This window comes from Penaeus chinensis, chromosome 31 (genome assembly GCF_019202785.1).
Source record: "Penaeus chinensis breed Huanghai No. 1 chromosome 31, ASM1920278v2, whole genome shotgun sequence".
NCBI classification, from domain to species: domain Eukaryota; kingdom Metazoa; phylum Arthropoda; class Malacostraca; order Decapoda; family Penaeidae; genus Penaeus; species Penaeus chinensis.
This window is the reverse complement of record NC_061849.1, coordinates 31,844,034-31,864,199: the sequence shown is the minus strand read 5'-3', so window position 1 is coordinate 31,864,199 and position 20,166 is coordinate 31,844,034. Positions and strand designations below refer to the sequence as shown.

Genomic DNA, 20,166 nt, shown 5'->3' with positions numbered 1-20,166 from the left:
GAAGCAGCATCGGAACCTCCATCTCGGCCCTCAGTAGCACAGGATAGGCAAGGCAGCTTCTTCTCAAGGGCTGCACGGTATTTGGGGTGGCTGATGGCGTACACGATGGGGTTGTAGACGGCGTTGGCCTTGGCGAAGACGGAGCCCCAGATGGAGAACAGAGGAGTGACCATGGGTTTGTTGAACATGCCTCCCCAGTTGATGATGAAGTAGGGGGTCCATGCTACGAACCACAAGGTAACGGTCATGAGAGCAACCTTGGCAAGACGGCACTCAGCAGAGGTCTTCTGAGCTTCCTCACTCCTCAAGGACTTGACTCCCATCTTCTTAGCTTGTTCTCGCATTCCCTTCTCGTGGGCAGCGACAGCCTTAACGATGAATGTGTAACTGTAGATAATGTAGACAAGAGGGAAGAGATAAACCCATACGGAGTATACATATAGGTAACTCTTGGAGAGTTCAGATTCTGTCAGGTAGTCGGTACCACATGCAAGCATGTTACCCTCAGGCACATAACGGTTCCATCCGAAGAAGGGAGGAAGGCACCAAGCAAGAGAGAAAGCCCAAGTGCCAGCAATCCTCATCATAGCACCACTAGATGTGAGAGGTTCAGCAGATACTCCCTTGACGATGACGTTGTATCGGTCAGCAGTGATGAAGACCATGGACCAGATGGACACGCAGCCGAAAAGGGAACCCAGGAAAGCGTAGATCTCACAGAAGAAGGCACCGAACGCCCATGTGCCCCAGTAAGCGTTGACCAGGAGAGGAGGAGTCATGGTAAGCATCATGAAGAAGTCGGAGATGGCCAGGTTGACGACCAAAAGATTGGCTGGTGATCTTAGGGATTTGGTATTCATGAATACCCAGATGACAACAAAGTTACCAGCAACAGACAGCGTTCCCATGATGGTCATCCAGAAGCCGAGAAGGCCATACCAGAGAGGGTTCATGGGAGGGAATTGGTACCAGTGAGAGTCCACCATGTGGAGCATAAATTCTGGCACCGTATCCACCACAGTGTAGTTGCCATAAGGATTGGTGGATGGAAGGGCATTATCCGCCGAATGTGCTGGACTGTTCCACGACATCTGTAACAAATAGATAACTTCTTACCACATTTGACATCATATTTTTGTAGTTGTACAAAAACAGGCAATAATATATACCAGTGGTTCCCAACCTTTTTTTACTCCTGCACCCCTAGAAAAAAAATAAAAAAATCTCTGACCTCGCACCCCCTACATTTTATACTTTGTTCAAGGATAAAAGATGTGGAATAATAGTAAATTTTATCAAAAGAAGATCTGTCTGTATACATTTTATACAGACAGATCTATGATGAAATGAACAGATTCTGATTTCCTTAATCCCATGTTAATCCTTAGCAGGTGATCATCCGGGCAGCGGGACAAAAACCTCTTCTTTGGTTTTGCTTTACCAAAGAAATGAAAGAAGCGCTTTTTTTATATATATAATCCACTGCAAAAGCAAACAAAAAACCCACAGGAGAGTAATAAATATCATATCCTTAAAAGTGCTGAAATTTCCTTAAACTAAGGAAATTTCTTTAAAGTTGCAAGCCTGCTTCTCACACCCCCTGGAATGATGTCTCGCACCCCTGGTTGGGAACCCCTGATATATACTAATATGCTATGTTATCTATGCATGTATGTTTACATATATATATCCGTAGTGTATATATTATATAAATTAATTGGTGTGTATGTATATATGTGTGTGCATATGTATAGACGAATATACGCACATACATTTATAATCACATACATGCAATGGATATACACATGTAAACACAAACATTATCTACGAGTATGTAAGATGTATTTTCATACAAAAACAGGTCTTGTTTAGCTAATGTTAGAAACTTATAATCGAAGAGAACTTACCTTTATGTTCACGGAGAGTCACCAAACCGAAGAAATTTCTGAAGAGAACTACTTCGGTGTATGACTTCCACTGAGCTGCCGAGAGGTAACTGGAGAGGAGGCGTTCAGGAAAGTCTTATATAGTCAGCGACAGTAACGAACCTGCTTTATGAGATTATCCTTTTCTTCTTTTCATTTTGCTAGAAGTCATTTCAATTTGTTTAAGGTGAATGTAGACATAAAATAACTTTATTCCTTTTGAATTTTCAGATAGGATGAGTTGATAGGGAAAGTTTGAAAGATGACTTATAAGGAAGTTACAAAAATAAAAATTTTACATTATGATTGACATAGACACCCTCTTCACGTACACAGAAATAGAAACAACATAGATTCACCCCCACACACACATCAAAAGGAAGGGTTCCTAATATGTAATAGTACACACATATGTATGTTCATAAACACACACACATATATGTATGTAATGAGAGAGGAGAGAAGAGTTTCAGTCTAAATGTTTACTCACAGAATAGTTTGCATGGCCTGTAAATAGCCAAGAAAAGATGACAAAGAATCTTTGTAAACTGGCTGAACTTTTAATTTCTAATGGCTCTCATTCGGCCATCATTTATACACACCTGATGCGGTTTTCACTAGTTAACATTATTACGTAGAATATGTAGTTCGAACTATACTTCAAATAACCAGTATTGCTTCAATCAATACTACACATGGTATACTTAAAATCATTTAGGGTAATATATTGTTAGCTGATTAACTTTCAAGGTCTACTACCGGAGCTTAAGGAAACTACAATTGTTGACCAAGAAGGATTGTAAACATCTTTTCATAGAAATGGACCTGTTGGGCACTCCATGGCTGCATCATGAACATCGAGTGTTCTGTCGTCTGCAACAATATTTACATCAGGTTTGTTTATCTTTGGGGTTGGTTGTATAGCTGTTGCTGATGCTGGCGTTAAAACAAGTGCTGAAGCTGACAATAAAGCTGGTGCTAAAGATAGGTGCTGAATCTACTAACGAAATTGGGGCTGGAACAGATGCTAAGGTTTTTACTGTAGTCAGCTGTGCAGCAATACGATTAACTACGGTAATCCTCACAACCCGTGAAAATTCTGCCTCACTGGATGTACCTCCGACAAGAGAAGCCTGTCTTTCTATTCTCTCTCTATATATGCACACGCGTGTATCTGTATACTTATACATACACTTAAATAGATTCATATGCATACATACTGTATAAACATGTATACATATGTGTGGATATATTATTATAAGAAAGTCGTTATACGCTACCAATTATCAGATCACTTCAAGTATACGGTCGATTTTGGAAAATACGAAAACTTTTTTTTTTTGTTTTATGTTTTTTCCGCAGTAAAAGTCTTCATTCCTTTACCTTTAGACATTGAAAGAAAATTCAGTTTAATGATTAGTTTGCGATATGTTTACAAATACAAGCATACATATGATTAATATGGATTCTTATAAATATAGGAAGATCCTATGTTTTCCAGATATATTTTCTTCTTTAATCACCATGGAGTTGACGACTGTATATTTAGTTTCAAGTGAACTTTTATCGAATTTTGATAAGTTATCTTCCTGAGGAGTGAGAAAATCATACTTATAATGCTTTCTAAACGATTTTTGGATTCTAAACGCAACATATACCTTTGGATGAATTTACCATTTCTCTAGTCTCAGGATGCATCAAATTGCGAATACTTTATGTTTTAATGGTTTTGAAGCTTTTGTTAGAGATTGTAGCTGAATTATGATGTAATCTTTAGTCTTTAGTTATGAATAGATTTCTCTATAAATTAATGCATAGTTTTCTGTTTCTTCGACTGTTCTGAAGATTAGTAGGTATACATTTATTTATGTGAGTTTCATAGAAAATATAAACAGTTATAGATGTCTAATCGTAAATTTATGTCAAGGAAAGACTTTTCACATGCAAGCAATTTATTTCTGATTTTGACTTTTGCAAACGTACATTGAGTTACCTTTGTTCTCTGACTGTTTAGAAAAGGAAACTACAAATAGTCTTTTCCTAAACAGATTCAGTCTTCTCAGTGCACTGAGCAGTGGTAGTGGATCCAGTATCAGAACCACCATCTTGGCCCTCAGTAGCGCAAGAGAGGCAAGGCAGCTTCTTCTCAAGGGCAGCACGATACTTGGGGTGGCTGATGGCATACACGATGGGGTTGTAGACGGCGTTGGCCTTGGCGAAGACGGAGCCCCAGATGGAGAACAGAGGAGTGACCATGGGTTTGTTAAACATACCTCCCCAGTTGATGATGAAGTAGGGGGTCCATGCTACGAACCACAAGGTAACGGTCATGAGAGCAACCTTGGCAAGACGGCACTCAGCAGAGGTCTTCTGAGCTTCCTCACTCCTCAAGGACTTGACACCCATCTTCTTGGCTTGTTCTCGCATTCCCTTCTCGTGGGCAGCGACAGCCTTAACGATGAATGTGTAACTGTAGATAATGTAGACAAGAGGGAAGAGATAAACCCATACGGAGTATACATATAGGTAACTCTTGGAGAGTTCAGACTCTGTCAGGTAGTCGGTACCACATGCGAGCATGTTACCCTCAGGCACATAACGGTTCCATCCGAAGAAGGGAGGAAGGCACCAAGCAAGAGAGAAAGCCCAAACTCCTGCAATCCTCATCATAGCACCACTAGATGTAAGAGGTTCAGCAGATACTCCCTTGACAATGACGTTGTATCGGTCAGCAGTGATGAAGACCATGGACCAGATGGACACGCATCCGAAAAGGGAACCCAGGAATGCGTAGATCTCACAGAAGAAGGCACCGAACGCCCATGTGCCCCAGTAAGCGTTGACCAGGAGAGGAGGAGTCATGGTAAGCATCATGAAAAAGTCGGAGATGGCCAGGTTGACGACCAAAAGATTGGCTGGTGATCTAAGGGACTTCGTATTCATGAATACCCAGATGACAACAAAGTTACCAGCAACAGACAGCGTTCCCATGATGGTCATCCAGAAGCCGAGAAGGCCATACCAGAGAGGATTCATGGGAGGGAATTGGTACCAGTGAGAGTCCACCATGTGGAGCATAAATTCTGGCACCGTATCCACCACTGTGTAGTTGCCATAAGGATTGGTGGATGGAAGGGCATTATCCGCCGAATGTGCTGGACTGTTCCACGACATCTGTAACAAATAGATATCTGCTTCTTACCACATTTAACCTCTCTATATTTTGTGTAACTACTTATATGTAACAATATATACGAATATACTATTTATCTATACATGTGTTTATGTTTACATATATATAAGTAGTGTATATATTAAATTCATTTATGTGTGTATGTATATGTGTCTGTATGTACATGCGTATATACACATACATTTATAATCATATACATGCAATGGATATACACATGTAAACAAAAACATAATATACGAATGTTTTTTCTTTTTTTAAACAAAAAACAGGTCTTGTTTAGCTAATATTTGAGACTCATAATCGAAGAGAACTTACCTTTATGTTCACGGAGAGTCACCAAACCGAAGAAATTTCTGAAGAGAACTACTTCGGTGTATGACTTCCTCTGAGCTGCCGAGAGGTAACTGGAGAGGAGGCGTTCAGGTTAGTCTTATATAGTCTGCGAGAGTAACGAACCTGCATTATGAGATTATCCTTTTTTTTCATTTTGCTAGAAGTCATTTTAATTTGTTTACGGTAACTTTAGGCATATAAAAGAACTTGGTTTCTTATGAATTTTCATAAAGGATGTGTTGATAGGGAAAATTTGAAAGAAGATAATGACTTATAAGGAAGTGACAAAAATACGAAATTTCATTTTTGACTGACATTAACATCTTCACGTACACAGAAATATAAACGGATTAGAGTCACCCGCACACAAAGCAAATATAATTATTCTTAATACGGTGATAGTATACACACATATGTGTTCATAAACACACACACTTATATTTATATATATACAAATGCGATGGTGTATGGAAAGAGGGGAGAAGCGTTTCGTTCTAAATGTTTACTCACATAATAGTGTACATGGCCTGTAAATAGCCAAGGAAAGATGACAGAATGTACGTGAACAGGCTGAACTCATGCAATTTCTGAGAGCTATCAGTCGGTCATCACTTATGCAGTTTTGCTGCAGGTTTCACTAGTGTTAACCTTGTTACGTAAAATATTTAGTTAGAACAAAAGTTCAAATAACCAGTATTGCTTTAATCAATACTACACATGGTATACTTAAAATCCTTTAGGGTAATATATTTTTAGCTGATTCACTTTCAAGGTTTACTAAAGGAGCTTAAGAAAACTATAGTTGTTGACCAAGAAGAATTGTAAACATCCTTTCATAGAAATGGACCTGTTGAGCACTCGATGGCTGTATCATGAATATCGTCTGTTCTATCGTCTGTAGCAACATTTGAATCATGTGTTTGTTTATCTATGTAATATGGCTGGGGTTGGTTGTGGGGCTGTTACTGATGCTGACGTTAAAACAAGTGCTGATGCTGACGTTAAAGCTGGTGTTAACGGCAGGTGTTGAATGTACTAATGAAACTGGCGCTAAAACATATGTTGAAGTTTTACCTTAGCTGTGCAGCAATACGTTTAACCACGTTAATCCTCAAAACCTGTGAGAATTCTGCCTCACTGGATGTACCTCCGACAAGAGAAGCCAAATGCCTTTCTGTGCTCTCACTCTCTGCGCTCGTGTTTGTCTGTGTGTATACTTACACATACACTTGAATATGTTCATATGCATACATACTGTATAAACAAGTATACATATATGTGGATATATTAGTATAAGAAAGTCGTTATACGCTACCAATAATCGGATCATTTCAGGTATAAGGTCGATTTTGGAAATTACGGAGTGCCTCTTTAATCAGTTAACTTGTCTATTTTTTATGTTTTACTGTAGTAAAGAAGTCTTCATTTCTTTACATTTGGATATTGAAAGAGTTCATTTTAATGGATAGCTGACGAAATGTTTACAAATACAAGCATGCATATGATTTTGGATTCTTATGAATATGGGAAGATCCTATGTTTTCCAAATAAATATATTTTCTTCAATCACCATCAATCATTCTTATGCTTTCTTAATGATTTTTGGATTCTAAATGCAATATAGACCTTTGGAAGGTTTTACCATCGCTCTATTCTCAGGATGCATCACATTACGAATAGTTTCCGTTTTATAATTTAAAAGCTGAATTCTGGTGTAATCTTTAGTCTCTAGTTATGAATGGGTTTATAAATGAATATATAGTTTTTTGTTTCTTCGACTGTTCCGAGAGTTAGTAGGTATATATTTATTTATATCAATTTCATAGAAAATGTAAACAGTTATAGATGTCTTATCGTGAATTTATGTCAGAGATACACTATTCACATGCAAGGAATTTATTTTTTTTTGACTTTTGCAAACGTACATTGAGTTACCTTTGGTCAATGACTGTTTTGAAAAGGAAACTACAAATAGTCTTTTCCTAAGCAGATTCAGTCTTCTCAGTGCTCTGAGCAGTGGTAGTGGATTCGACGTCAGAACCACCATCTCGGCCCTCAGTAGCGCAAGAGAGGCAAGGCAGCTTCTTCTCAAGGGCAGCACGATACTTGGGGTGGCTGATGGCATACACGATAGGGTTGTAGACGGCGTTGGCCTTGGCGAAGACGGAGCCCCAGATGGAGAACAGAGGAGTGACAATGGGTTTGTTGAACATACCTCCCCAGTTGATGATGAAGTAGGGGGTCCATGCTACGAACCACAAGGTAACGGTCATGAGAGCAACCTTGGCAAGACGGCACTCAGCAGAGGTCTTCTGAGCTTCCTCACTCCTCAAGGACTTGACTCCCATCTTCTTGGCTTGTTCTCGCATTCCCTTCTCGTGGGCAGCGACAGCCTTAACGATGAAAGTGTAACTGTAGATGATGTAGGCAAGAGGGAAAAGATAAACCCATACGGAGTATACATATAGGTAACTCTTGGAGAGTTCAGACTCTGTCAGGTAGTCGGTACCACATGCAAGCATGTTACCCTCTGGCACATAACGGTTCCATCCAAAGAAGGGAGGAAGGCACCAAGCAAGAGAGAAAGCCCAAACTCCTGCAATCCTCATCATAGCACCACTAGATGTAAGAGGTTCAGCAGATACTCCCTTGACGATGACGTTGTATCGGTCAGCAGTGATGAAGACCATGGACCAGATGGACACGCATCCGAAAAGGGAACCCAGGAATGCGTAGATCTCACAGAAGAACGCACCGAACGCCCATGTGCCCCAGTAAGCGTTGACCAGGAGAGGAGGAGTCATGGTAAGCATCATGAAGAAGTCGGAGATGGCCAGGTTGACGACCAAAAGATTGGCTGGTGATCTTAGGGATTTGGTATTCATGAATACCCAGATGACAACAAAGTTACCAGCAACAGACAGCGTTCCCATGATGGTCATCCAGAAGCCGAGAAGGCCATACCAGAGAGGGTTCATGGGAGGGAATTGGTACCAGTGAGAGTCCACCATGTGGAGCATAGATTCTGGCACCGTATCCACCACTGTGTAGTTGCCATAAGGATTGGTGGATGGGAGGGCATTATCCGCCGAATGTGCTGGACTGTTCCACGACATCTGTAACGAATAGATAACTGCTTCTTACCACATTTTACTTCATATTTTTATAGCTACAAAAATATGCAGTAATATATAGTAATATGCTATTTTATCTTTTGCATGTGTGTATGTTTACACATAAATACGTAGTGTATATATCATATAAATGTATTTGTGTGTATGAATATATGCGTGTGCATATGTATATCCGAATATACACACAAACATTTATAAACACAAACATGCAATGGATATACACATGTAAACACAAATATTATCTACGAGTATGTAAGATGTATTTTCAAACAAAACCAGGTCTTGTTTGGCTAATATTAGAAACTCATAATCGAAGAGAACTTACCTTTATGTTCACGGAGAGTCACCAAACCGAAGAAATTTCTGAAGAGAACTACTTCGGTGTATGACTTCCACTGAGCTGCCGAGAGGTAACTGGAGAGGAGGCGTTCAGGTTAGTCTTATATAGTCTGCAAGAGTAACGAACCTGCTTTATGAGATTATCCTTTTCTTTTTTTTTTTCATTTTGCTAGTCATTTCAATTTGTTTAAGATGAATTTAGACATAAAAGAACTTTGTTCCTTATGAATTTCTATATAGGATGAGTTGATAGGGAAAGTCTGAAAGAAGATGAGTTATAAGGAAGTGACAAAATCACAAATTTTCCTTTATGATTGACCTTGGCCCCCTTCTTCGCGGACACGGAAATAGAAACAACACAAATTCACCCACGCACACAAAGCAAAGGGAAGTATTCTTAGTATGTAATAATACACATGTGTTCAAAAACTCAAACACACACATACATGTGTGTTATGAGAGAGAAGAGTTTCATTCTAAATGTTTACTCACAGAATAGTTTGCATGGCCTGTACATAGCCAAGGAAAGATGACAAAAAATCTACTGCAACTGGCTGACCTCTTAATTTCCAATGGCTCTCAGTCGGCCATCATTTATACACATCTGACAGGTTTTCACTAGTGTTAACATTAATACGTAGAATACATAGTTAGAACAATACTACAAATAATCTGTATTGCTTCAGTCAATAGTACACATGGTATACATAAAATCATTTAGGGTAATATATTGTTTACAGATTAACTTTCCAGGTCTACTACAGGAGCTTAAGAAAACTATAATTGTTGACCAAGAAGGCTTGTAAACATCTTTTCATAGAAATGGACCTGTTGAGCACTCTATGGCTGCATCATGAACATCGTGTGTTCGGTCGTATGTTACAATATTTGCATCAGGTTTGTTTATCTTTGTAATATGACTGGGGTTGTATAGCTGTTGCTGATGCTGGCGTTAAGGCAAGTGTTGAAGCGGGTGCTAAAGGTACGTGCTGAATCTATTGATGAAACTGGCGCTGAAATAGATGCTGAAGTTTTTAACCGTAGTCAGCTGTGCAGCAATATGATTAACCACGTTAATCCTCACAACCTGTGAGAATTCTACCTCAGTGGATGTACCTCCGACAAGAGGAGCCTAAATGTCTTTCTGTTCACTCTATATATATGCATGCGCGTGTATCTGTATACTTACACATACACTTAAATAGATTCATATGCATACATAATTTATAAACAAGTGTATATGTGTAAATATATTATTATAATAAAGTTGATATACGCTACCAATCATCGGATCAATTCGAGTATAAGGTCGACTTTGGAAATTACGGAAAGAGCCTCTTTAATCAATTAACTTGTCTATTTTTTATATTTTACCATAGTAAAGAAGTATTCATTTCTTTACCTTTGGATATTGAAATAATTAATTTTAAGGGATAGCTTACAATATGCAAATACAAGCATGCATATTATTAATATGGATTCTTTTAAATATAGGACGATCCTATGTTTTCCAGATATATTTTCTTCTTTAATCACCATGAAGTTGACTGCATATTTAGTTTCAAGTGAACTTTTATCGAATTTTGGTAAGATACCTTCCTGAAGAGGGAGAAAATCATACTTAAAATGCTTTTAAAATGATTTTTGGATTCTAAACGCAATATAGACCTTTGCATAAATTTACCATCTCTCTAGTCTCAGGATGCATCACATTACGAATATTTATCGATTTAATAGTTTTAAAACTTTTGTTAGAGTTTGTAGCTGAATTGAAGTGTAATCTTTAGTCTTTAGTTATGAATAGGTTTCTATATAAATAAATGTATAGTATGCTGTTTCTTCGACTGTTCCGAAAGTAGGTATATGTTTATTTATATCCGTTTCATAGAAAATATAAACAATTATAGGTGTCTTATCGTAATTTTATGTCAAGGAAAGACTTTTCACATGCAAGGAATTGATTTCTTATTTTAACTTTTGCAAACGTACATTGAGTTACCTTTGTTCACTGACTGTTTAGAAAAGGAAACTACCAATAGTCTTTTCCTAAGCAGATTCAGTCTTCTCAGTGCTTTGAGCAGTGGTAGTGGATCCAGCATCAGAACCACCATCTCGGCCCTCAGTAGCGCAAGAGAGGCAAGGCAGCTTCTTCTCAAGGGCAGCACGATACTTGGGGTGGCTGATGGCATACACAATAGGGTTGTAGACGGCGTTGGCCTTGGCGAAGACGGAGCCCCAGATGGAGAACAGAGGAGTAACCATGGGCTTGTTGAACATGCCTCCCCAGTTGATGATGAAGTAGGGGGTCCAGGCCATGAACCACAGAGTGACAGTCATGAGGGCAACCTTGGCAAGGCGGCACTCAGCAGAGGTCTTCTGGGCTTCCTCACTCCTCAGGGACTTAACACCCATCTTCTTGGCTTGCTCTCGCATTCCCTTCTCGTGGGCAGCGACAGCCTTAACGATGAAAGTGTAACTGTAGATGATGTAGGCAAGAGGGAAAAGATAAACCCATACGGAGTATACATATAGGTAACTCTTGGAGAGTTCAGACTCTGTCAGGTAGTCGGTACCACATGCAAGCATGTTACCCTCAGGCACATAACGGTTCCATCCGAAGAAGGGAGGAAGGCACCAAGCAAGAGCGAAAGCCCAAACTCCTGCAATCCTCATCATAGCACCACTAGATGTAAGAGGTTCAGCAGATACTCCCTTGACGATGACGTTGTATCGGTCAGCAGTGATGAAGACCATGGACCAGATGGACACGCATCCGAAAAGGGAACCCAGGAAAGCGTAGATCTCACAGAAGAAGGCACCGAACGCCCATGTGCCCCAGTAAGCGTTGACCAGGAGAGGAGGAGTCATGGTAAGCATCATGAAGAAGTCGGAGATGGCCAGGTTGACGACCAAAAGATTGGCTGGTGATCTTAGGGATTTGGTATTCATGAATACCCAGATGACAACAAAGTTACCAGCAACAGACAGCGTCCCCATGACAGTCATCCAGAAGCCGAGAAGGCCATACCAGAGAGGGTTCATGGGAGGGAATTGGTACCAGTGAGAGTCCACCATGTGGAGCATAGATTCTGGCACCGTATCCACCACAGTGTAGTTGCCATAAGGATTGGTGGATGGGAGGGCATTATCCGCCGAATGTGCTGGACTGTTCCACGACATCTGTAACAAATAGATATCTGATTCTTACCCCATTTTACTTCATATTTTTGTAACTAAAAAAATATGCAGTAATATATACTAATTTACTATTTTATCTTTTGCATGTGTGTATGTTTACACATATATACGTAGTGTAACGAATAGATAACTGCTTCTTACCACATTTTACTTCATATTTTTGTATCTGTACAAAAATGTAGTAATATATACTAATATACTATTTTTCAATTCATGTGTGTATGTTTACATATATATATATACATATGTAGTGTATATATAATATAAATTTATTTGTATATGTATATATGTGTGTGCGTATGTATATACGAGTCTATACACATACATTTATAATTCGATACATGCAGTGGATATAAACCTGTAAACACAAACATAATCTATGAATATATAAGATGTATGTTAATTCAAGAACAGGTCTTGTTTGGCTAAAGTTAGGAACTCGTAATCGAAGAGAACTTACCTTTATGTTCACGGAGTGTCACCGAACCGAAGAAATTTCTGAAGAGAACTACTTCGGTGTATGACTTCCTCTGAGCTGCCGAGAGGTAACTGGAGAGGAGGCGTTCGGGTTAGTCTTATATAGTCTGCAAGAGTAACGTACCTGCCTTATGAGATTATCCTTTTCTTTTTTTCACTTTGCTAGAAGTCCTTTTATTTTGTTTAAGGTGAATTTAGATATAAAATAACTTTGTTTCTTATGAATTTCTACATATGATGTGTTGATAGGGAAAGTCTGAAAGAAGATGACTTATAAGGAAGTGAAAAAATAAAAATTTTCCTTTATGATTGACATAGACACCCTCTTCACGCACACATAAACAGAAACATAGATTCACCCACACACACACAGGGCAAAAGGAAGTATTCTTAATATGTAATACTACTCACAAATGTGTTCATAAACACATAAACACACACATCATGTGTGTAACGAGAGAGGAGAGAAGAGTTTCATTCTAAATGTTTACTCACAGAATAGTTTACATGCCTGTAAATAGCCAAGGAATGATCTATGTAAACTGGCCGAACTCTTAATTTCTAATGTCTCAGTCGGCCATCATTTATACACATATGACGCGGTTTTCACATTATTACGTAGCATATGTAGTTAGAACACTATTACATATAACCAGTATTGCTTCAGTCAATACTACACATGGTATACTTAAAATCATTTTGCGTAATATATTGTTAGCTGATTAACTTCCACGGTCTACTACAGGAGCTTAAGAAACTATAATGGTTGACCAAGAAGGCTTGTAAACATTTTTTTTTTCTAGAAATGGACCTGTTGAACAATCTATGGCTGTATAATGAACATCGTGTGTTCCGTCGTCTGTAGCAACATTTGCATCAGGTTTGTTTATCTTTGTAATATGACAGGTTAATTGTGGAGCTGTTGCTGATGCTGGCATTAAAACAAGTGCTGAAGTTGATAATAAAGCTGGTGTTAAAAAAAGGTGCTAAATCTACTGATGAAACTGGCGCTGAAACAGATGCTGAAGTTTTTACCGTAGTCAGCTGTGCAGCAATACGATTAACCACGTTGATCCTGACAACCTGTGAGAATTCTGCCTCACTGGATGCACCTCCGACTAAAGAAGCCAAAATGTCTTTCTATTCTCTGTCTCTTTATATATATATATATATATATATATATATATATATGCGCACGCGTGTCTGTGTGTATATTTACACATACACTTAAATATATTCATATGCACATATATATATTGTATAAACAAATATACATATGTATGAATATATTATCATAAGAAAGTAATTTTACGCTACCAATCATCGGTTCACTTCCAGTATAAGGTCGATTTTGGAAATTACGGAAAGTGTCTCTTTAATCAGTTAACTCGTCTATTTTTTATGTTTTTCCGCAGTAAAGAAGTCTTCATTTCTTTACCTTTGGATATTGAAAGACAGTTCATTTTAATGAATAGTTTACGATATGTTTACAAATAGCAAACATATACATGACTAATATGGATTCCTATGAATATGGGATGATTCTATGTTTTTCAGATATATTTTCTTTTTTAATCACCATGGAGTTGACGACTGTATATTTAGATTCAAGTGAACTTTTATCGAATTGTGTTAAGATACCTTCCTGAAGAGGGAGAAAATCATAATTATAATGCTTTCTAAACGATTTCTGGATTCTAAACGCAATATAGACCTTTGGATGAATTTACCATCTCTCTAGTCTCAGGGTGCATTACATTACGAATACTTTACATTTTAATAGTTTTAAAGCATTTGTAAGAATTTGAAGCTGAATTGTAGTGTAACCTTTAGTCTTTAGTTTTCAATAGGTTTATCTATAAATGAATATATATTTTTCTGTTTCTTCGACTGTTCCGATAGTTAGTATGTATATATATATTTTTTTATCAATTTCATAGAAAACGTAAACAGTTATAGATGTCTTATCGTAAATTCATGTCAGGAAAAGACTTTTCACATGCAAGGTATTTATTATTTTGACTTTAGCAAACGTACATTGAGTTACCTTTGTTCACTGACTGTTTAGAAAAGGAAACTACAAATAGTCTTTTCCTAAGCAGATTCAGTCTTCTCAGTGCTTTGAGCAGTGGTAGTGGATTCAGCATCAGAACCACCATCTCGGCCCTCAGTAGCGCAAGAGAGGCAAGGCAGCTTCTTCTCAAGGGCAGCACGGTACTTGGGGTGGCTGATGGCGTACACGATGGGGTTGTAGACGGCGTTGGCCTTGGCGAAGACGGAGCCCCAGATGGAGAAAAGAGGAGTAACCATGGGCTTGTTGAACATGCCTCCCCAGTTGATGATGAAGTAGGGGGTCCAGGCCATGAACCACAGAGTGACAGTCATGAGGGCAACCTTGGCAAGACGGCACTCAGCAGAGGTCTTCTGGGCTTCCTCACTCCTCAGGGACTTAACACCCATCTTCTTGGCTTGCTCTCGCATTCCCTTCTCGTGGGCAGCGACAGCCTTAACGATGAAAGTGTAGCTGTAGATGATGTAGGCAAGAGGGAAAAGATAAACCCATACGGAGTATACATATAGGTAACTTTTGGAGAGTTCAGACTCTGTCAGGTAGTCGGTACCACATGCAAGCATGTTACCCTCAGGCACATAACGGTTCCATCCAAAGAAGGGAGGAAGGCACCAAGCAAGAGCGAAAGCCCAAACTCCTGCAATCCTCATCATAGCACCACCAGATGTGAGAGGTTCAGCAGATACTCCCTTGACGATGACGTTGTATCGGTCAGCAGTGATGAAGACCATGGACCAGATGGACACGCAGCCGAAAAGGGAACCCAGGAAAGCGTAGATCTCACAGAAGAAGGCACCGAACGCCCATGTGCCCCAGTAAGCGTTGACCAGGAGAGGAGGAGTCATGGTAAGCATCATGAAGAAGTCGGAGATGGCCAGGTTGACGACCAAAAGATTGGCTGGTGATCTTAGGGATTTGGTATTCATGAATACCCAGATGACAACAAAGTTACCAGCAACAGACAGCGTTCCCATGACAGTCATCCAGAAGCCGAGAAGGCCATACCAGAGAGGGTTCATGGGAGGGAATTGGTACCAGTGAGAGTCCACCATGTGGAGCATAGATTCTGGCACCGTATCCACCACAGTGTAGTTGCCATAAGGATTGGTGGATGGGAGGGCATTATCCGCCGAATGTGCTGGACTGTTCCACGACATCTGTAACAAATAGATATCTGATTCTTACCCCATTTTACTTCATATTTTTGTAACTAAAAAAATATGCAGTAATATATACTAATTTACTATTTTATCTTTTGCATGTGTGTATGTTTACACATATATACGTAGTGTAACGAATAGATAACTGCTTCTTACCACATTTTACTTCATATTTTTGTATCTGTACAAAAATGTAGTAATATATACTAATATACTATTTTTCAATTCATGTGTGTATGTTTATATATATATATATATATATATATATACATATGTAGTGTATATATAATATAAATTTATTTGTATATGTATATATGTGTGTGCGTATGTATATACGAGTCTATACACATACATTTATAATTCGATACATGCAGTGGATATAAACCTGTAAACACAAACATAATCTATGAATATATAAGATGTATGTTAATTCAAGAACAGGTCTTGTTTGGCTAAAGTTAGGAACTCGTAATCGAAGAGAACTTACCTTTATGTTCACGGAGTGTCACCGAACCGAAGAAATTTCTGAAGAGAACTACTTCGGTGTATGACTTCCTCTGAGCTGCCGAGAGGTAACTGGAGAGGAGGCGTTCGGGTTAGTCTTATATAGTCTGCAAGAGTAACGAACCTGCCTTATGAGATTATCCTTTTCTTTTTTTCACTTTGCTAGAAGTCCTTTTATTTTGTTTAAGGTGAATTTAGATATAAAAGAACTTTGTTCCTTATGAATTTCTATATAGGATGTGTTGATAGGGAAAGTCTGAAAGAAGATGACTTATAAGGAAGTGAAAAAATACAAATTTTCCTTTATGATTGACATAGACACCCTCTTCACGCACACAGAAACAGAAACATAGATTCACCCACACACACACAGGGCAAAAGGAAGTATTCTTAATATGTAATACTACACACAAATGTGTTCATAAACACATACACACACATCATGTGTGTAACGAGAGAGGAGAGAAGAGTTTCATTCTAAATGTTTACTCACATAATAGTTTACATGCCTGTAAATAGCCAAGGAATGATCTATGTAAACTGGCCGAACTCTTAATTTCTAATGTCTCAGTCGGCCATCATTTATACACATATGACGCGGTTTTCACATTATTACGTAGCATATGTAGTTAGAACACTATTACATATAACCAGTATTGCTTCAGTCAATACTACACATGGTATACTTAAAATCATTTTGCGTAATATATTGTTAGCTGATTAACTTCCACGGTCTACTACAGGAGCTTAAGAAACTATAATTGTTGACGAAGAAGGCTTGTAAAAAATTTTTTTTTTCTAGAAATGGACCTGTTGAACAATCTATGGCTGTATAATGAACATCGTGTGTTCCGTCGTCTGTAGCAACATTTGCATCAGGTTTGTTTATCTTTGTAATATGACAGGTTAATTGTGGAGCTGTTGCTGATGCTGGCATTAAAACAAGTGCTGAAGTTGATAATAAAGCTGGTGTTAAAGAAAGGTGCTAAATCTACTGATGAAACTGGCGCTGAAACAGATGCTGAAGTTTTTACCGTAGTCAGCTGTGCAGCAATACGATTAACCACGTTGATCCTGACAACCTGTGAGAATTCTGCCTCACTGGATGCACCTCCGACTAAAGAAGCCAAAATGTCTTTCTATTCTCTGTCTCTTTATATATACATTATATATATATATATATATATATATATATATATATATGCGCACGCGTGTCTGTGTGTATATTTACACATACACTTAAATATATTCATATACATATATATATTTATTGTATAAACAAATATACATATGTATGAATAAATTATCATAAGAAAGTAATTTTACGCTACCAATCATCGGTTCACTTCCAGTATAAGGTCGATTTTGGAAATTACGGAAAGTGTCTCTTTAATCAGTTAACTCGTCTATTTTTTATGTTTTTCCGCAGTAAAGAAGTCTTCATTTCTTTACCTTTGGATATTGAAAGACAGTTCATTTTAATGAATAGTTTACGATATGTTTACACATAGCAAACATATACATGACTAATATGGATTCCTATGAATATGGGATGATTCTATGTTTTTCAGATATATTTTCTTTTTTAATCACCATGGAGTTGACGACTGTATATTTAGTTTCAAGTGAACTTTTATCGAATTGTGGTAAGATACCTTCCTGAAGAGGGAGAAAATCATAATTATAATGCTTTCTAAACGATTTTTTGATTCTAAACGCAATATAGACCTTTGGATGAATATACTATCTCTCTAGTCTCAGGGTGCATTACATTACGAATACTTTACGTTTTAATAGTTTTAAAGCATTTGTAAGAGTTTGAAGCTGAATTGTAGTGTAACCTTTAGTCTTTAGTTTTGAATAGGTTTATCTATAAATGAATATATATTTTTCTATTTCTTCGACTGTTCCGATAGTTAGTAGGTATATATATATTTTTTTTTATCAATTTCATAGAAAACGTAAACAGTTATAGATGTCTTATCGTAAATTCATATCAGAAAAAGACTTTTCACATGCAAGGAATTTATTATTTTGACTTTAGCAAACGTACATTGAGTTACCTTTGTTCACTGACTGTTTAGAAAAGGAAACTACAAATAGTCTTTTCCTAAGCAGATTCAGTCTTCTCAGTGCTCTGAGCAGTGGCATTGGAAGCAACATCGGAACCACCATCTCTGCCCTCAGTGCTGCAGGCAAGGCAAGGCAGCTTCTTCTCAAGGGCAGCACGGTACTTGGGGTGGCTGATGGCGTACACGATGGGGTTGTAGACGGCGTTGGCCTTGGCGAAGACGGAGCCCCAGATGGAGAAAAGAGGAGTAACCATGGGCTTGTTGAACATGCCTCCCCAGTTGATGATGAAGTAGGGGGTCCAGGCCATGAACCACAGAGTGACAGTCATGAGGGCAACCTTGGCAAGGCGGCACTCAGCAGAGGTCTTCTGGGCTTCCTCACTCCTCAGGGACTTAACACCCATCTTCTTGGCTTGCTCTCGCATTCCCTTCTCGTGGGCAGCGACAGCCTTAACGATGAAAGTGTAGCTGTAGATGATGTAGGCAAGAGGGAAGAGATAAACCCATACGGAGTATACATATAGGTAACTCTTGGAGAGTTCAGACTCTGTCAGGTAGTCGGTACCACATGCAAGCATGTTACCCTCAGGCACATAACGGTTCCATCCGAAGAAGGGAGGAAGGCACCAAGCAAGAGCGAAAGTCCAAACTCCTGCAATCCTCATCATAGCACCACCAGATGTGAGAGGTTCAGCAGATACTCCCTTGACAATGACGTTGTATCGGTCAGCAGTGATGAAGACCATGGACCAGATGGACACGCAGCCGAAAAGGGAACCCAGGAAAGCGTAGATCTCACAGAAGAAGGCACCGAACGCCCATGTGCCCCAGTAAGCGTTGACCAGGAGAGGAGGAGTCATGGTAAGCATCATGAAGAAGTCGGAGATGGCCAGGTTGACGACCAAAAGATTGGCTGGTGATCTTAGGGATTTGGTATTCATGAATACCCAGATGACAACAAAGTTACCAGCAACAGACAGCGTTCCCATGATGGTCATCCAGAAGCCGAGAAGGCCATACCAGAGAGGGTTCATGGGAGGGAATTGGTACCAGTGAGAGTCCACCATGTGGAGCATAAATTCTGGCACCGTATCCACCACTGTGTAGTTGCCATAAGGATTGGTGGATGGAAGGGCATTATTCGCCGAATGTGCTGGACTGTTCCACGACATCTGTAACAAATAGATATCTGATTCTTACCACATTTTACTTCATATATTTGTAACTAAAAAAATATGCAGTAATATATACTAATTTACTATTTTATATTTTGCATGTGTGTATGTTTACACATATATACGTAGTGTAACGAATAGATAACTGCTTCTTACCACATTTTACTTCATATTTTTATAACTGTACAAAAATGTAGTAATATATACTAATATACTATTTTTCAATTCATGTGTGTATGTTTACATATATATATATATATATATATATGTAGTGTATATATAATATAAATTTATTTGTATATTTATATATGTGTGCGTATGTATATACGAGTCTATACACATACATTTATAATTCGATACATGCAGTGGATATAAACCTGTAAACACAAACATAATCTATGAATATATAAGATGTATTTTCATTCAAGAACAGGTCTTGTTTGGCTAAAGTTAGGAACTCGTAATCGAAGAGAACTTACCTTTATGTTCACGGAGTGTCACCGAACCGAAGAAATTTCTGAAGAGAACTACTTCGGTGTATGACTTCCTCTGAGCTGCCGAGAGGTAACTGGAGAGGAGGCGTTC

General features: G+C 38.6%; 6 protein-coding genes across 6 annotated transcripts in view; all 6 read right to left on the bottom strand.

Moving 5' to 3' along the window:
- The window catches only part of LOC125041816 (rhodopsin-like), a 1,242-nt gene extending 151 nt beyond the window's left edge, over positions 1-1,091 (bottom strand). Inside the window, exon 1 of the mRNA XM_047637132.1 lies at positions 1-1,091. This exon is cut by the window's left edge and continues 151 nt beyond it. Within this exon, the coding sequence (XP_047493088.1) occupies positions 1-1,091 (1,091 nt within the window).
- Positions 1,092-3,859: 2,768 nt separating this feature from the next.
- On the bottom strand, positions 3,860-5,535 carry LOC125041805 (rhodopsin-like). The gene is made up of 2 exons (XM_047637115.1): positions 5,434-5,535; positions 3,860-5,099 (listed from the first exon to the last, which is right to left on the bottom strand). Exon 2 carries the CDS (start codon positions 5,097-5,099, stop codon positions 3,966-3,968), a length of 1,134 nt encoding a protein of 377 aa, XP_047493071.1. The 5' UTR covers positions 5,434-5,535; the 3' UTR covers positions 3,860-3,965.
- A 1,796-nt stretch (positions 5,536-7,331) lies between these two features.
- LOC125041804 (rhodopsin-like) lies at positions 7,332-9,011 on the bottom strand. The gene is made up of 2 exons (XM_047637114.1): positions 8,911-9,011; positions 7,332-8,567 (listed from the first exon to the last, which is right to left on the bottom strand). The coding sequence occupies exon 2, from the start codon at positions 8,565-8,567 to the stop codon at positions 7,434-7,436; it is 1,134 nt and encodes a 377-aa protein (XP_047493070.1). The 5' UTR covers positions 8,911-9,011; the 3' UTR covers positions 7,332-7,433.
- A 1,853-nt stretch (positions 9,012-10,864) lies between these two features.
- LOC125041803 (rhodopsin-like) lies at positions 10,865-12,689 on the bottom strand. The gene is made up of 2 exons (XM_047637113.1): positions 12,583-12,689; positions 10,865-12,104 (listed from the first exon to the last, which is right to left on the bottom strand). The coding sequence occupies exon 2, from the start codon at positions 12,102-12,104 to the stop codon at positions 10,971-10,973; it is 1,134 nt and encodes a 377-aa protein (XP_047493069.1). The 5' UTR covers positions 12,583-12,689; the 3' UTR covers positions 10,865-10,970.
- A 1,902-nt stretch (positions 12,690-14,591) lies between these two features.
- On the bottom strand, positions 14,592-16,422 carry LOC125042242 (rhodopsin-like). The gene is made up of 2 exons (XM_047637768.1): positions 16,318-16,422; positions 14,592-15,827 (listed from the first exon to the last, which is right to left on the bottom strand). The coding sequence occupies exon 2, from the start codon at positions 15,825-15,827 to the stop codon at positions 14,694-14,696; it is 1,134 nt and encodes a 377-aa protein (XP_047493724.1). The 5' UTR covers positions 16,318-16,422; the 3' UTR covers positions 14,592-14,693.
- A 1,920-nt stretch (positions 16,423-18,342) lies between these two features.
- Positions 18,343-20,166, bottom strand: LOC125042240 (rhodopsin-like). Its single transcript, XM_047637763.1, has 2 exons — positions 20,061-20,166; positions 18,343-19,578 (listed from the first exon to the last, which is right to left on the bottom strand). The coding sequence occupies exon 2, from the start codon at positions 19,576-19,578 to the stop codon at positions 18,445-18,447; it is 1,134 nt and encodes a 377-aa protein (XP_047493719.1). The 5' UTR covers positions 20,061-20,166; the 3' UTR covers positions 18,343-18,444.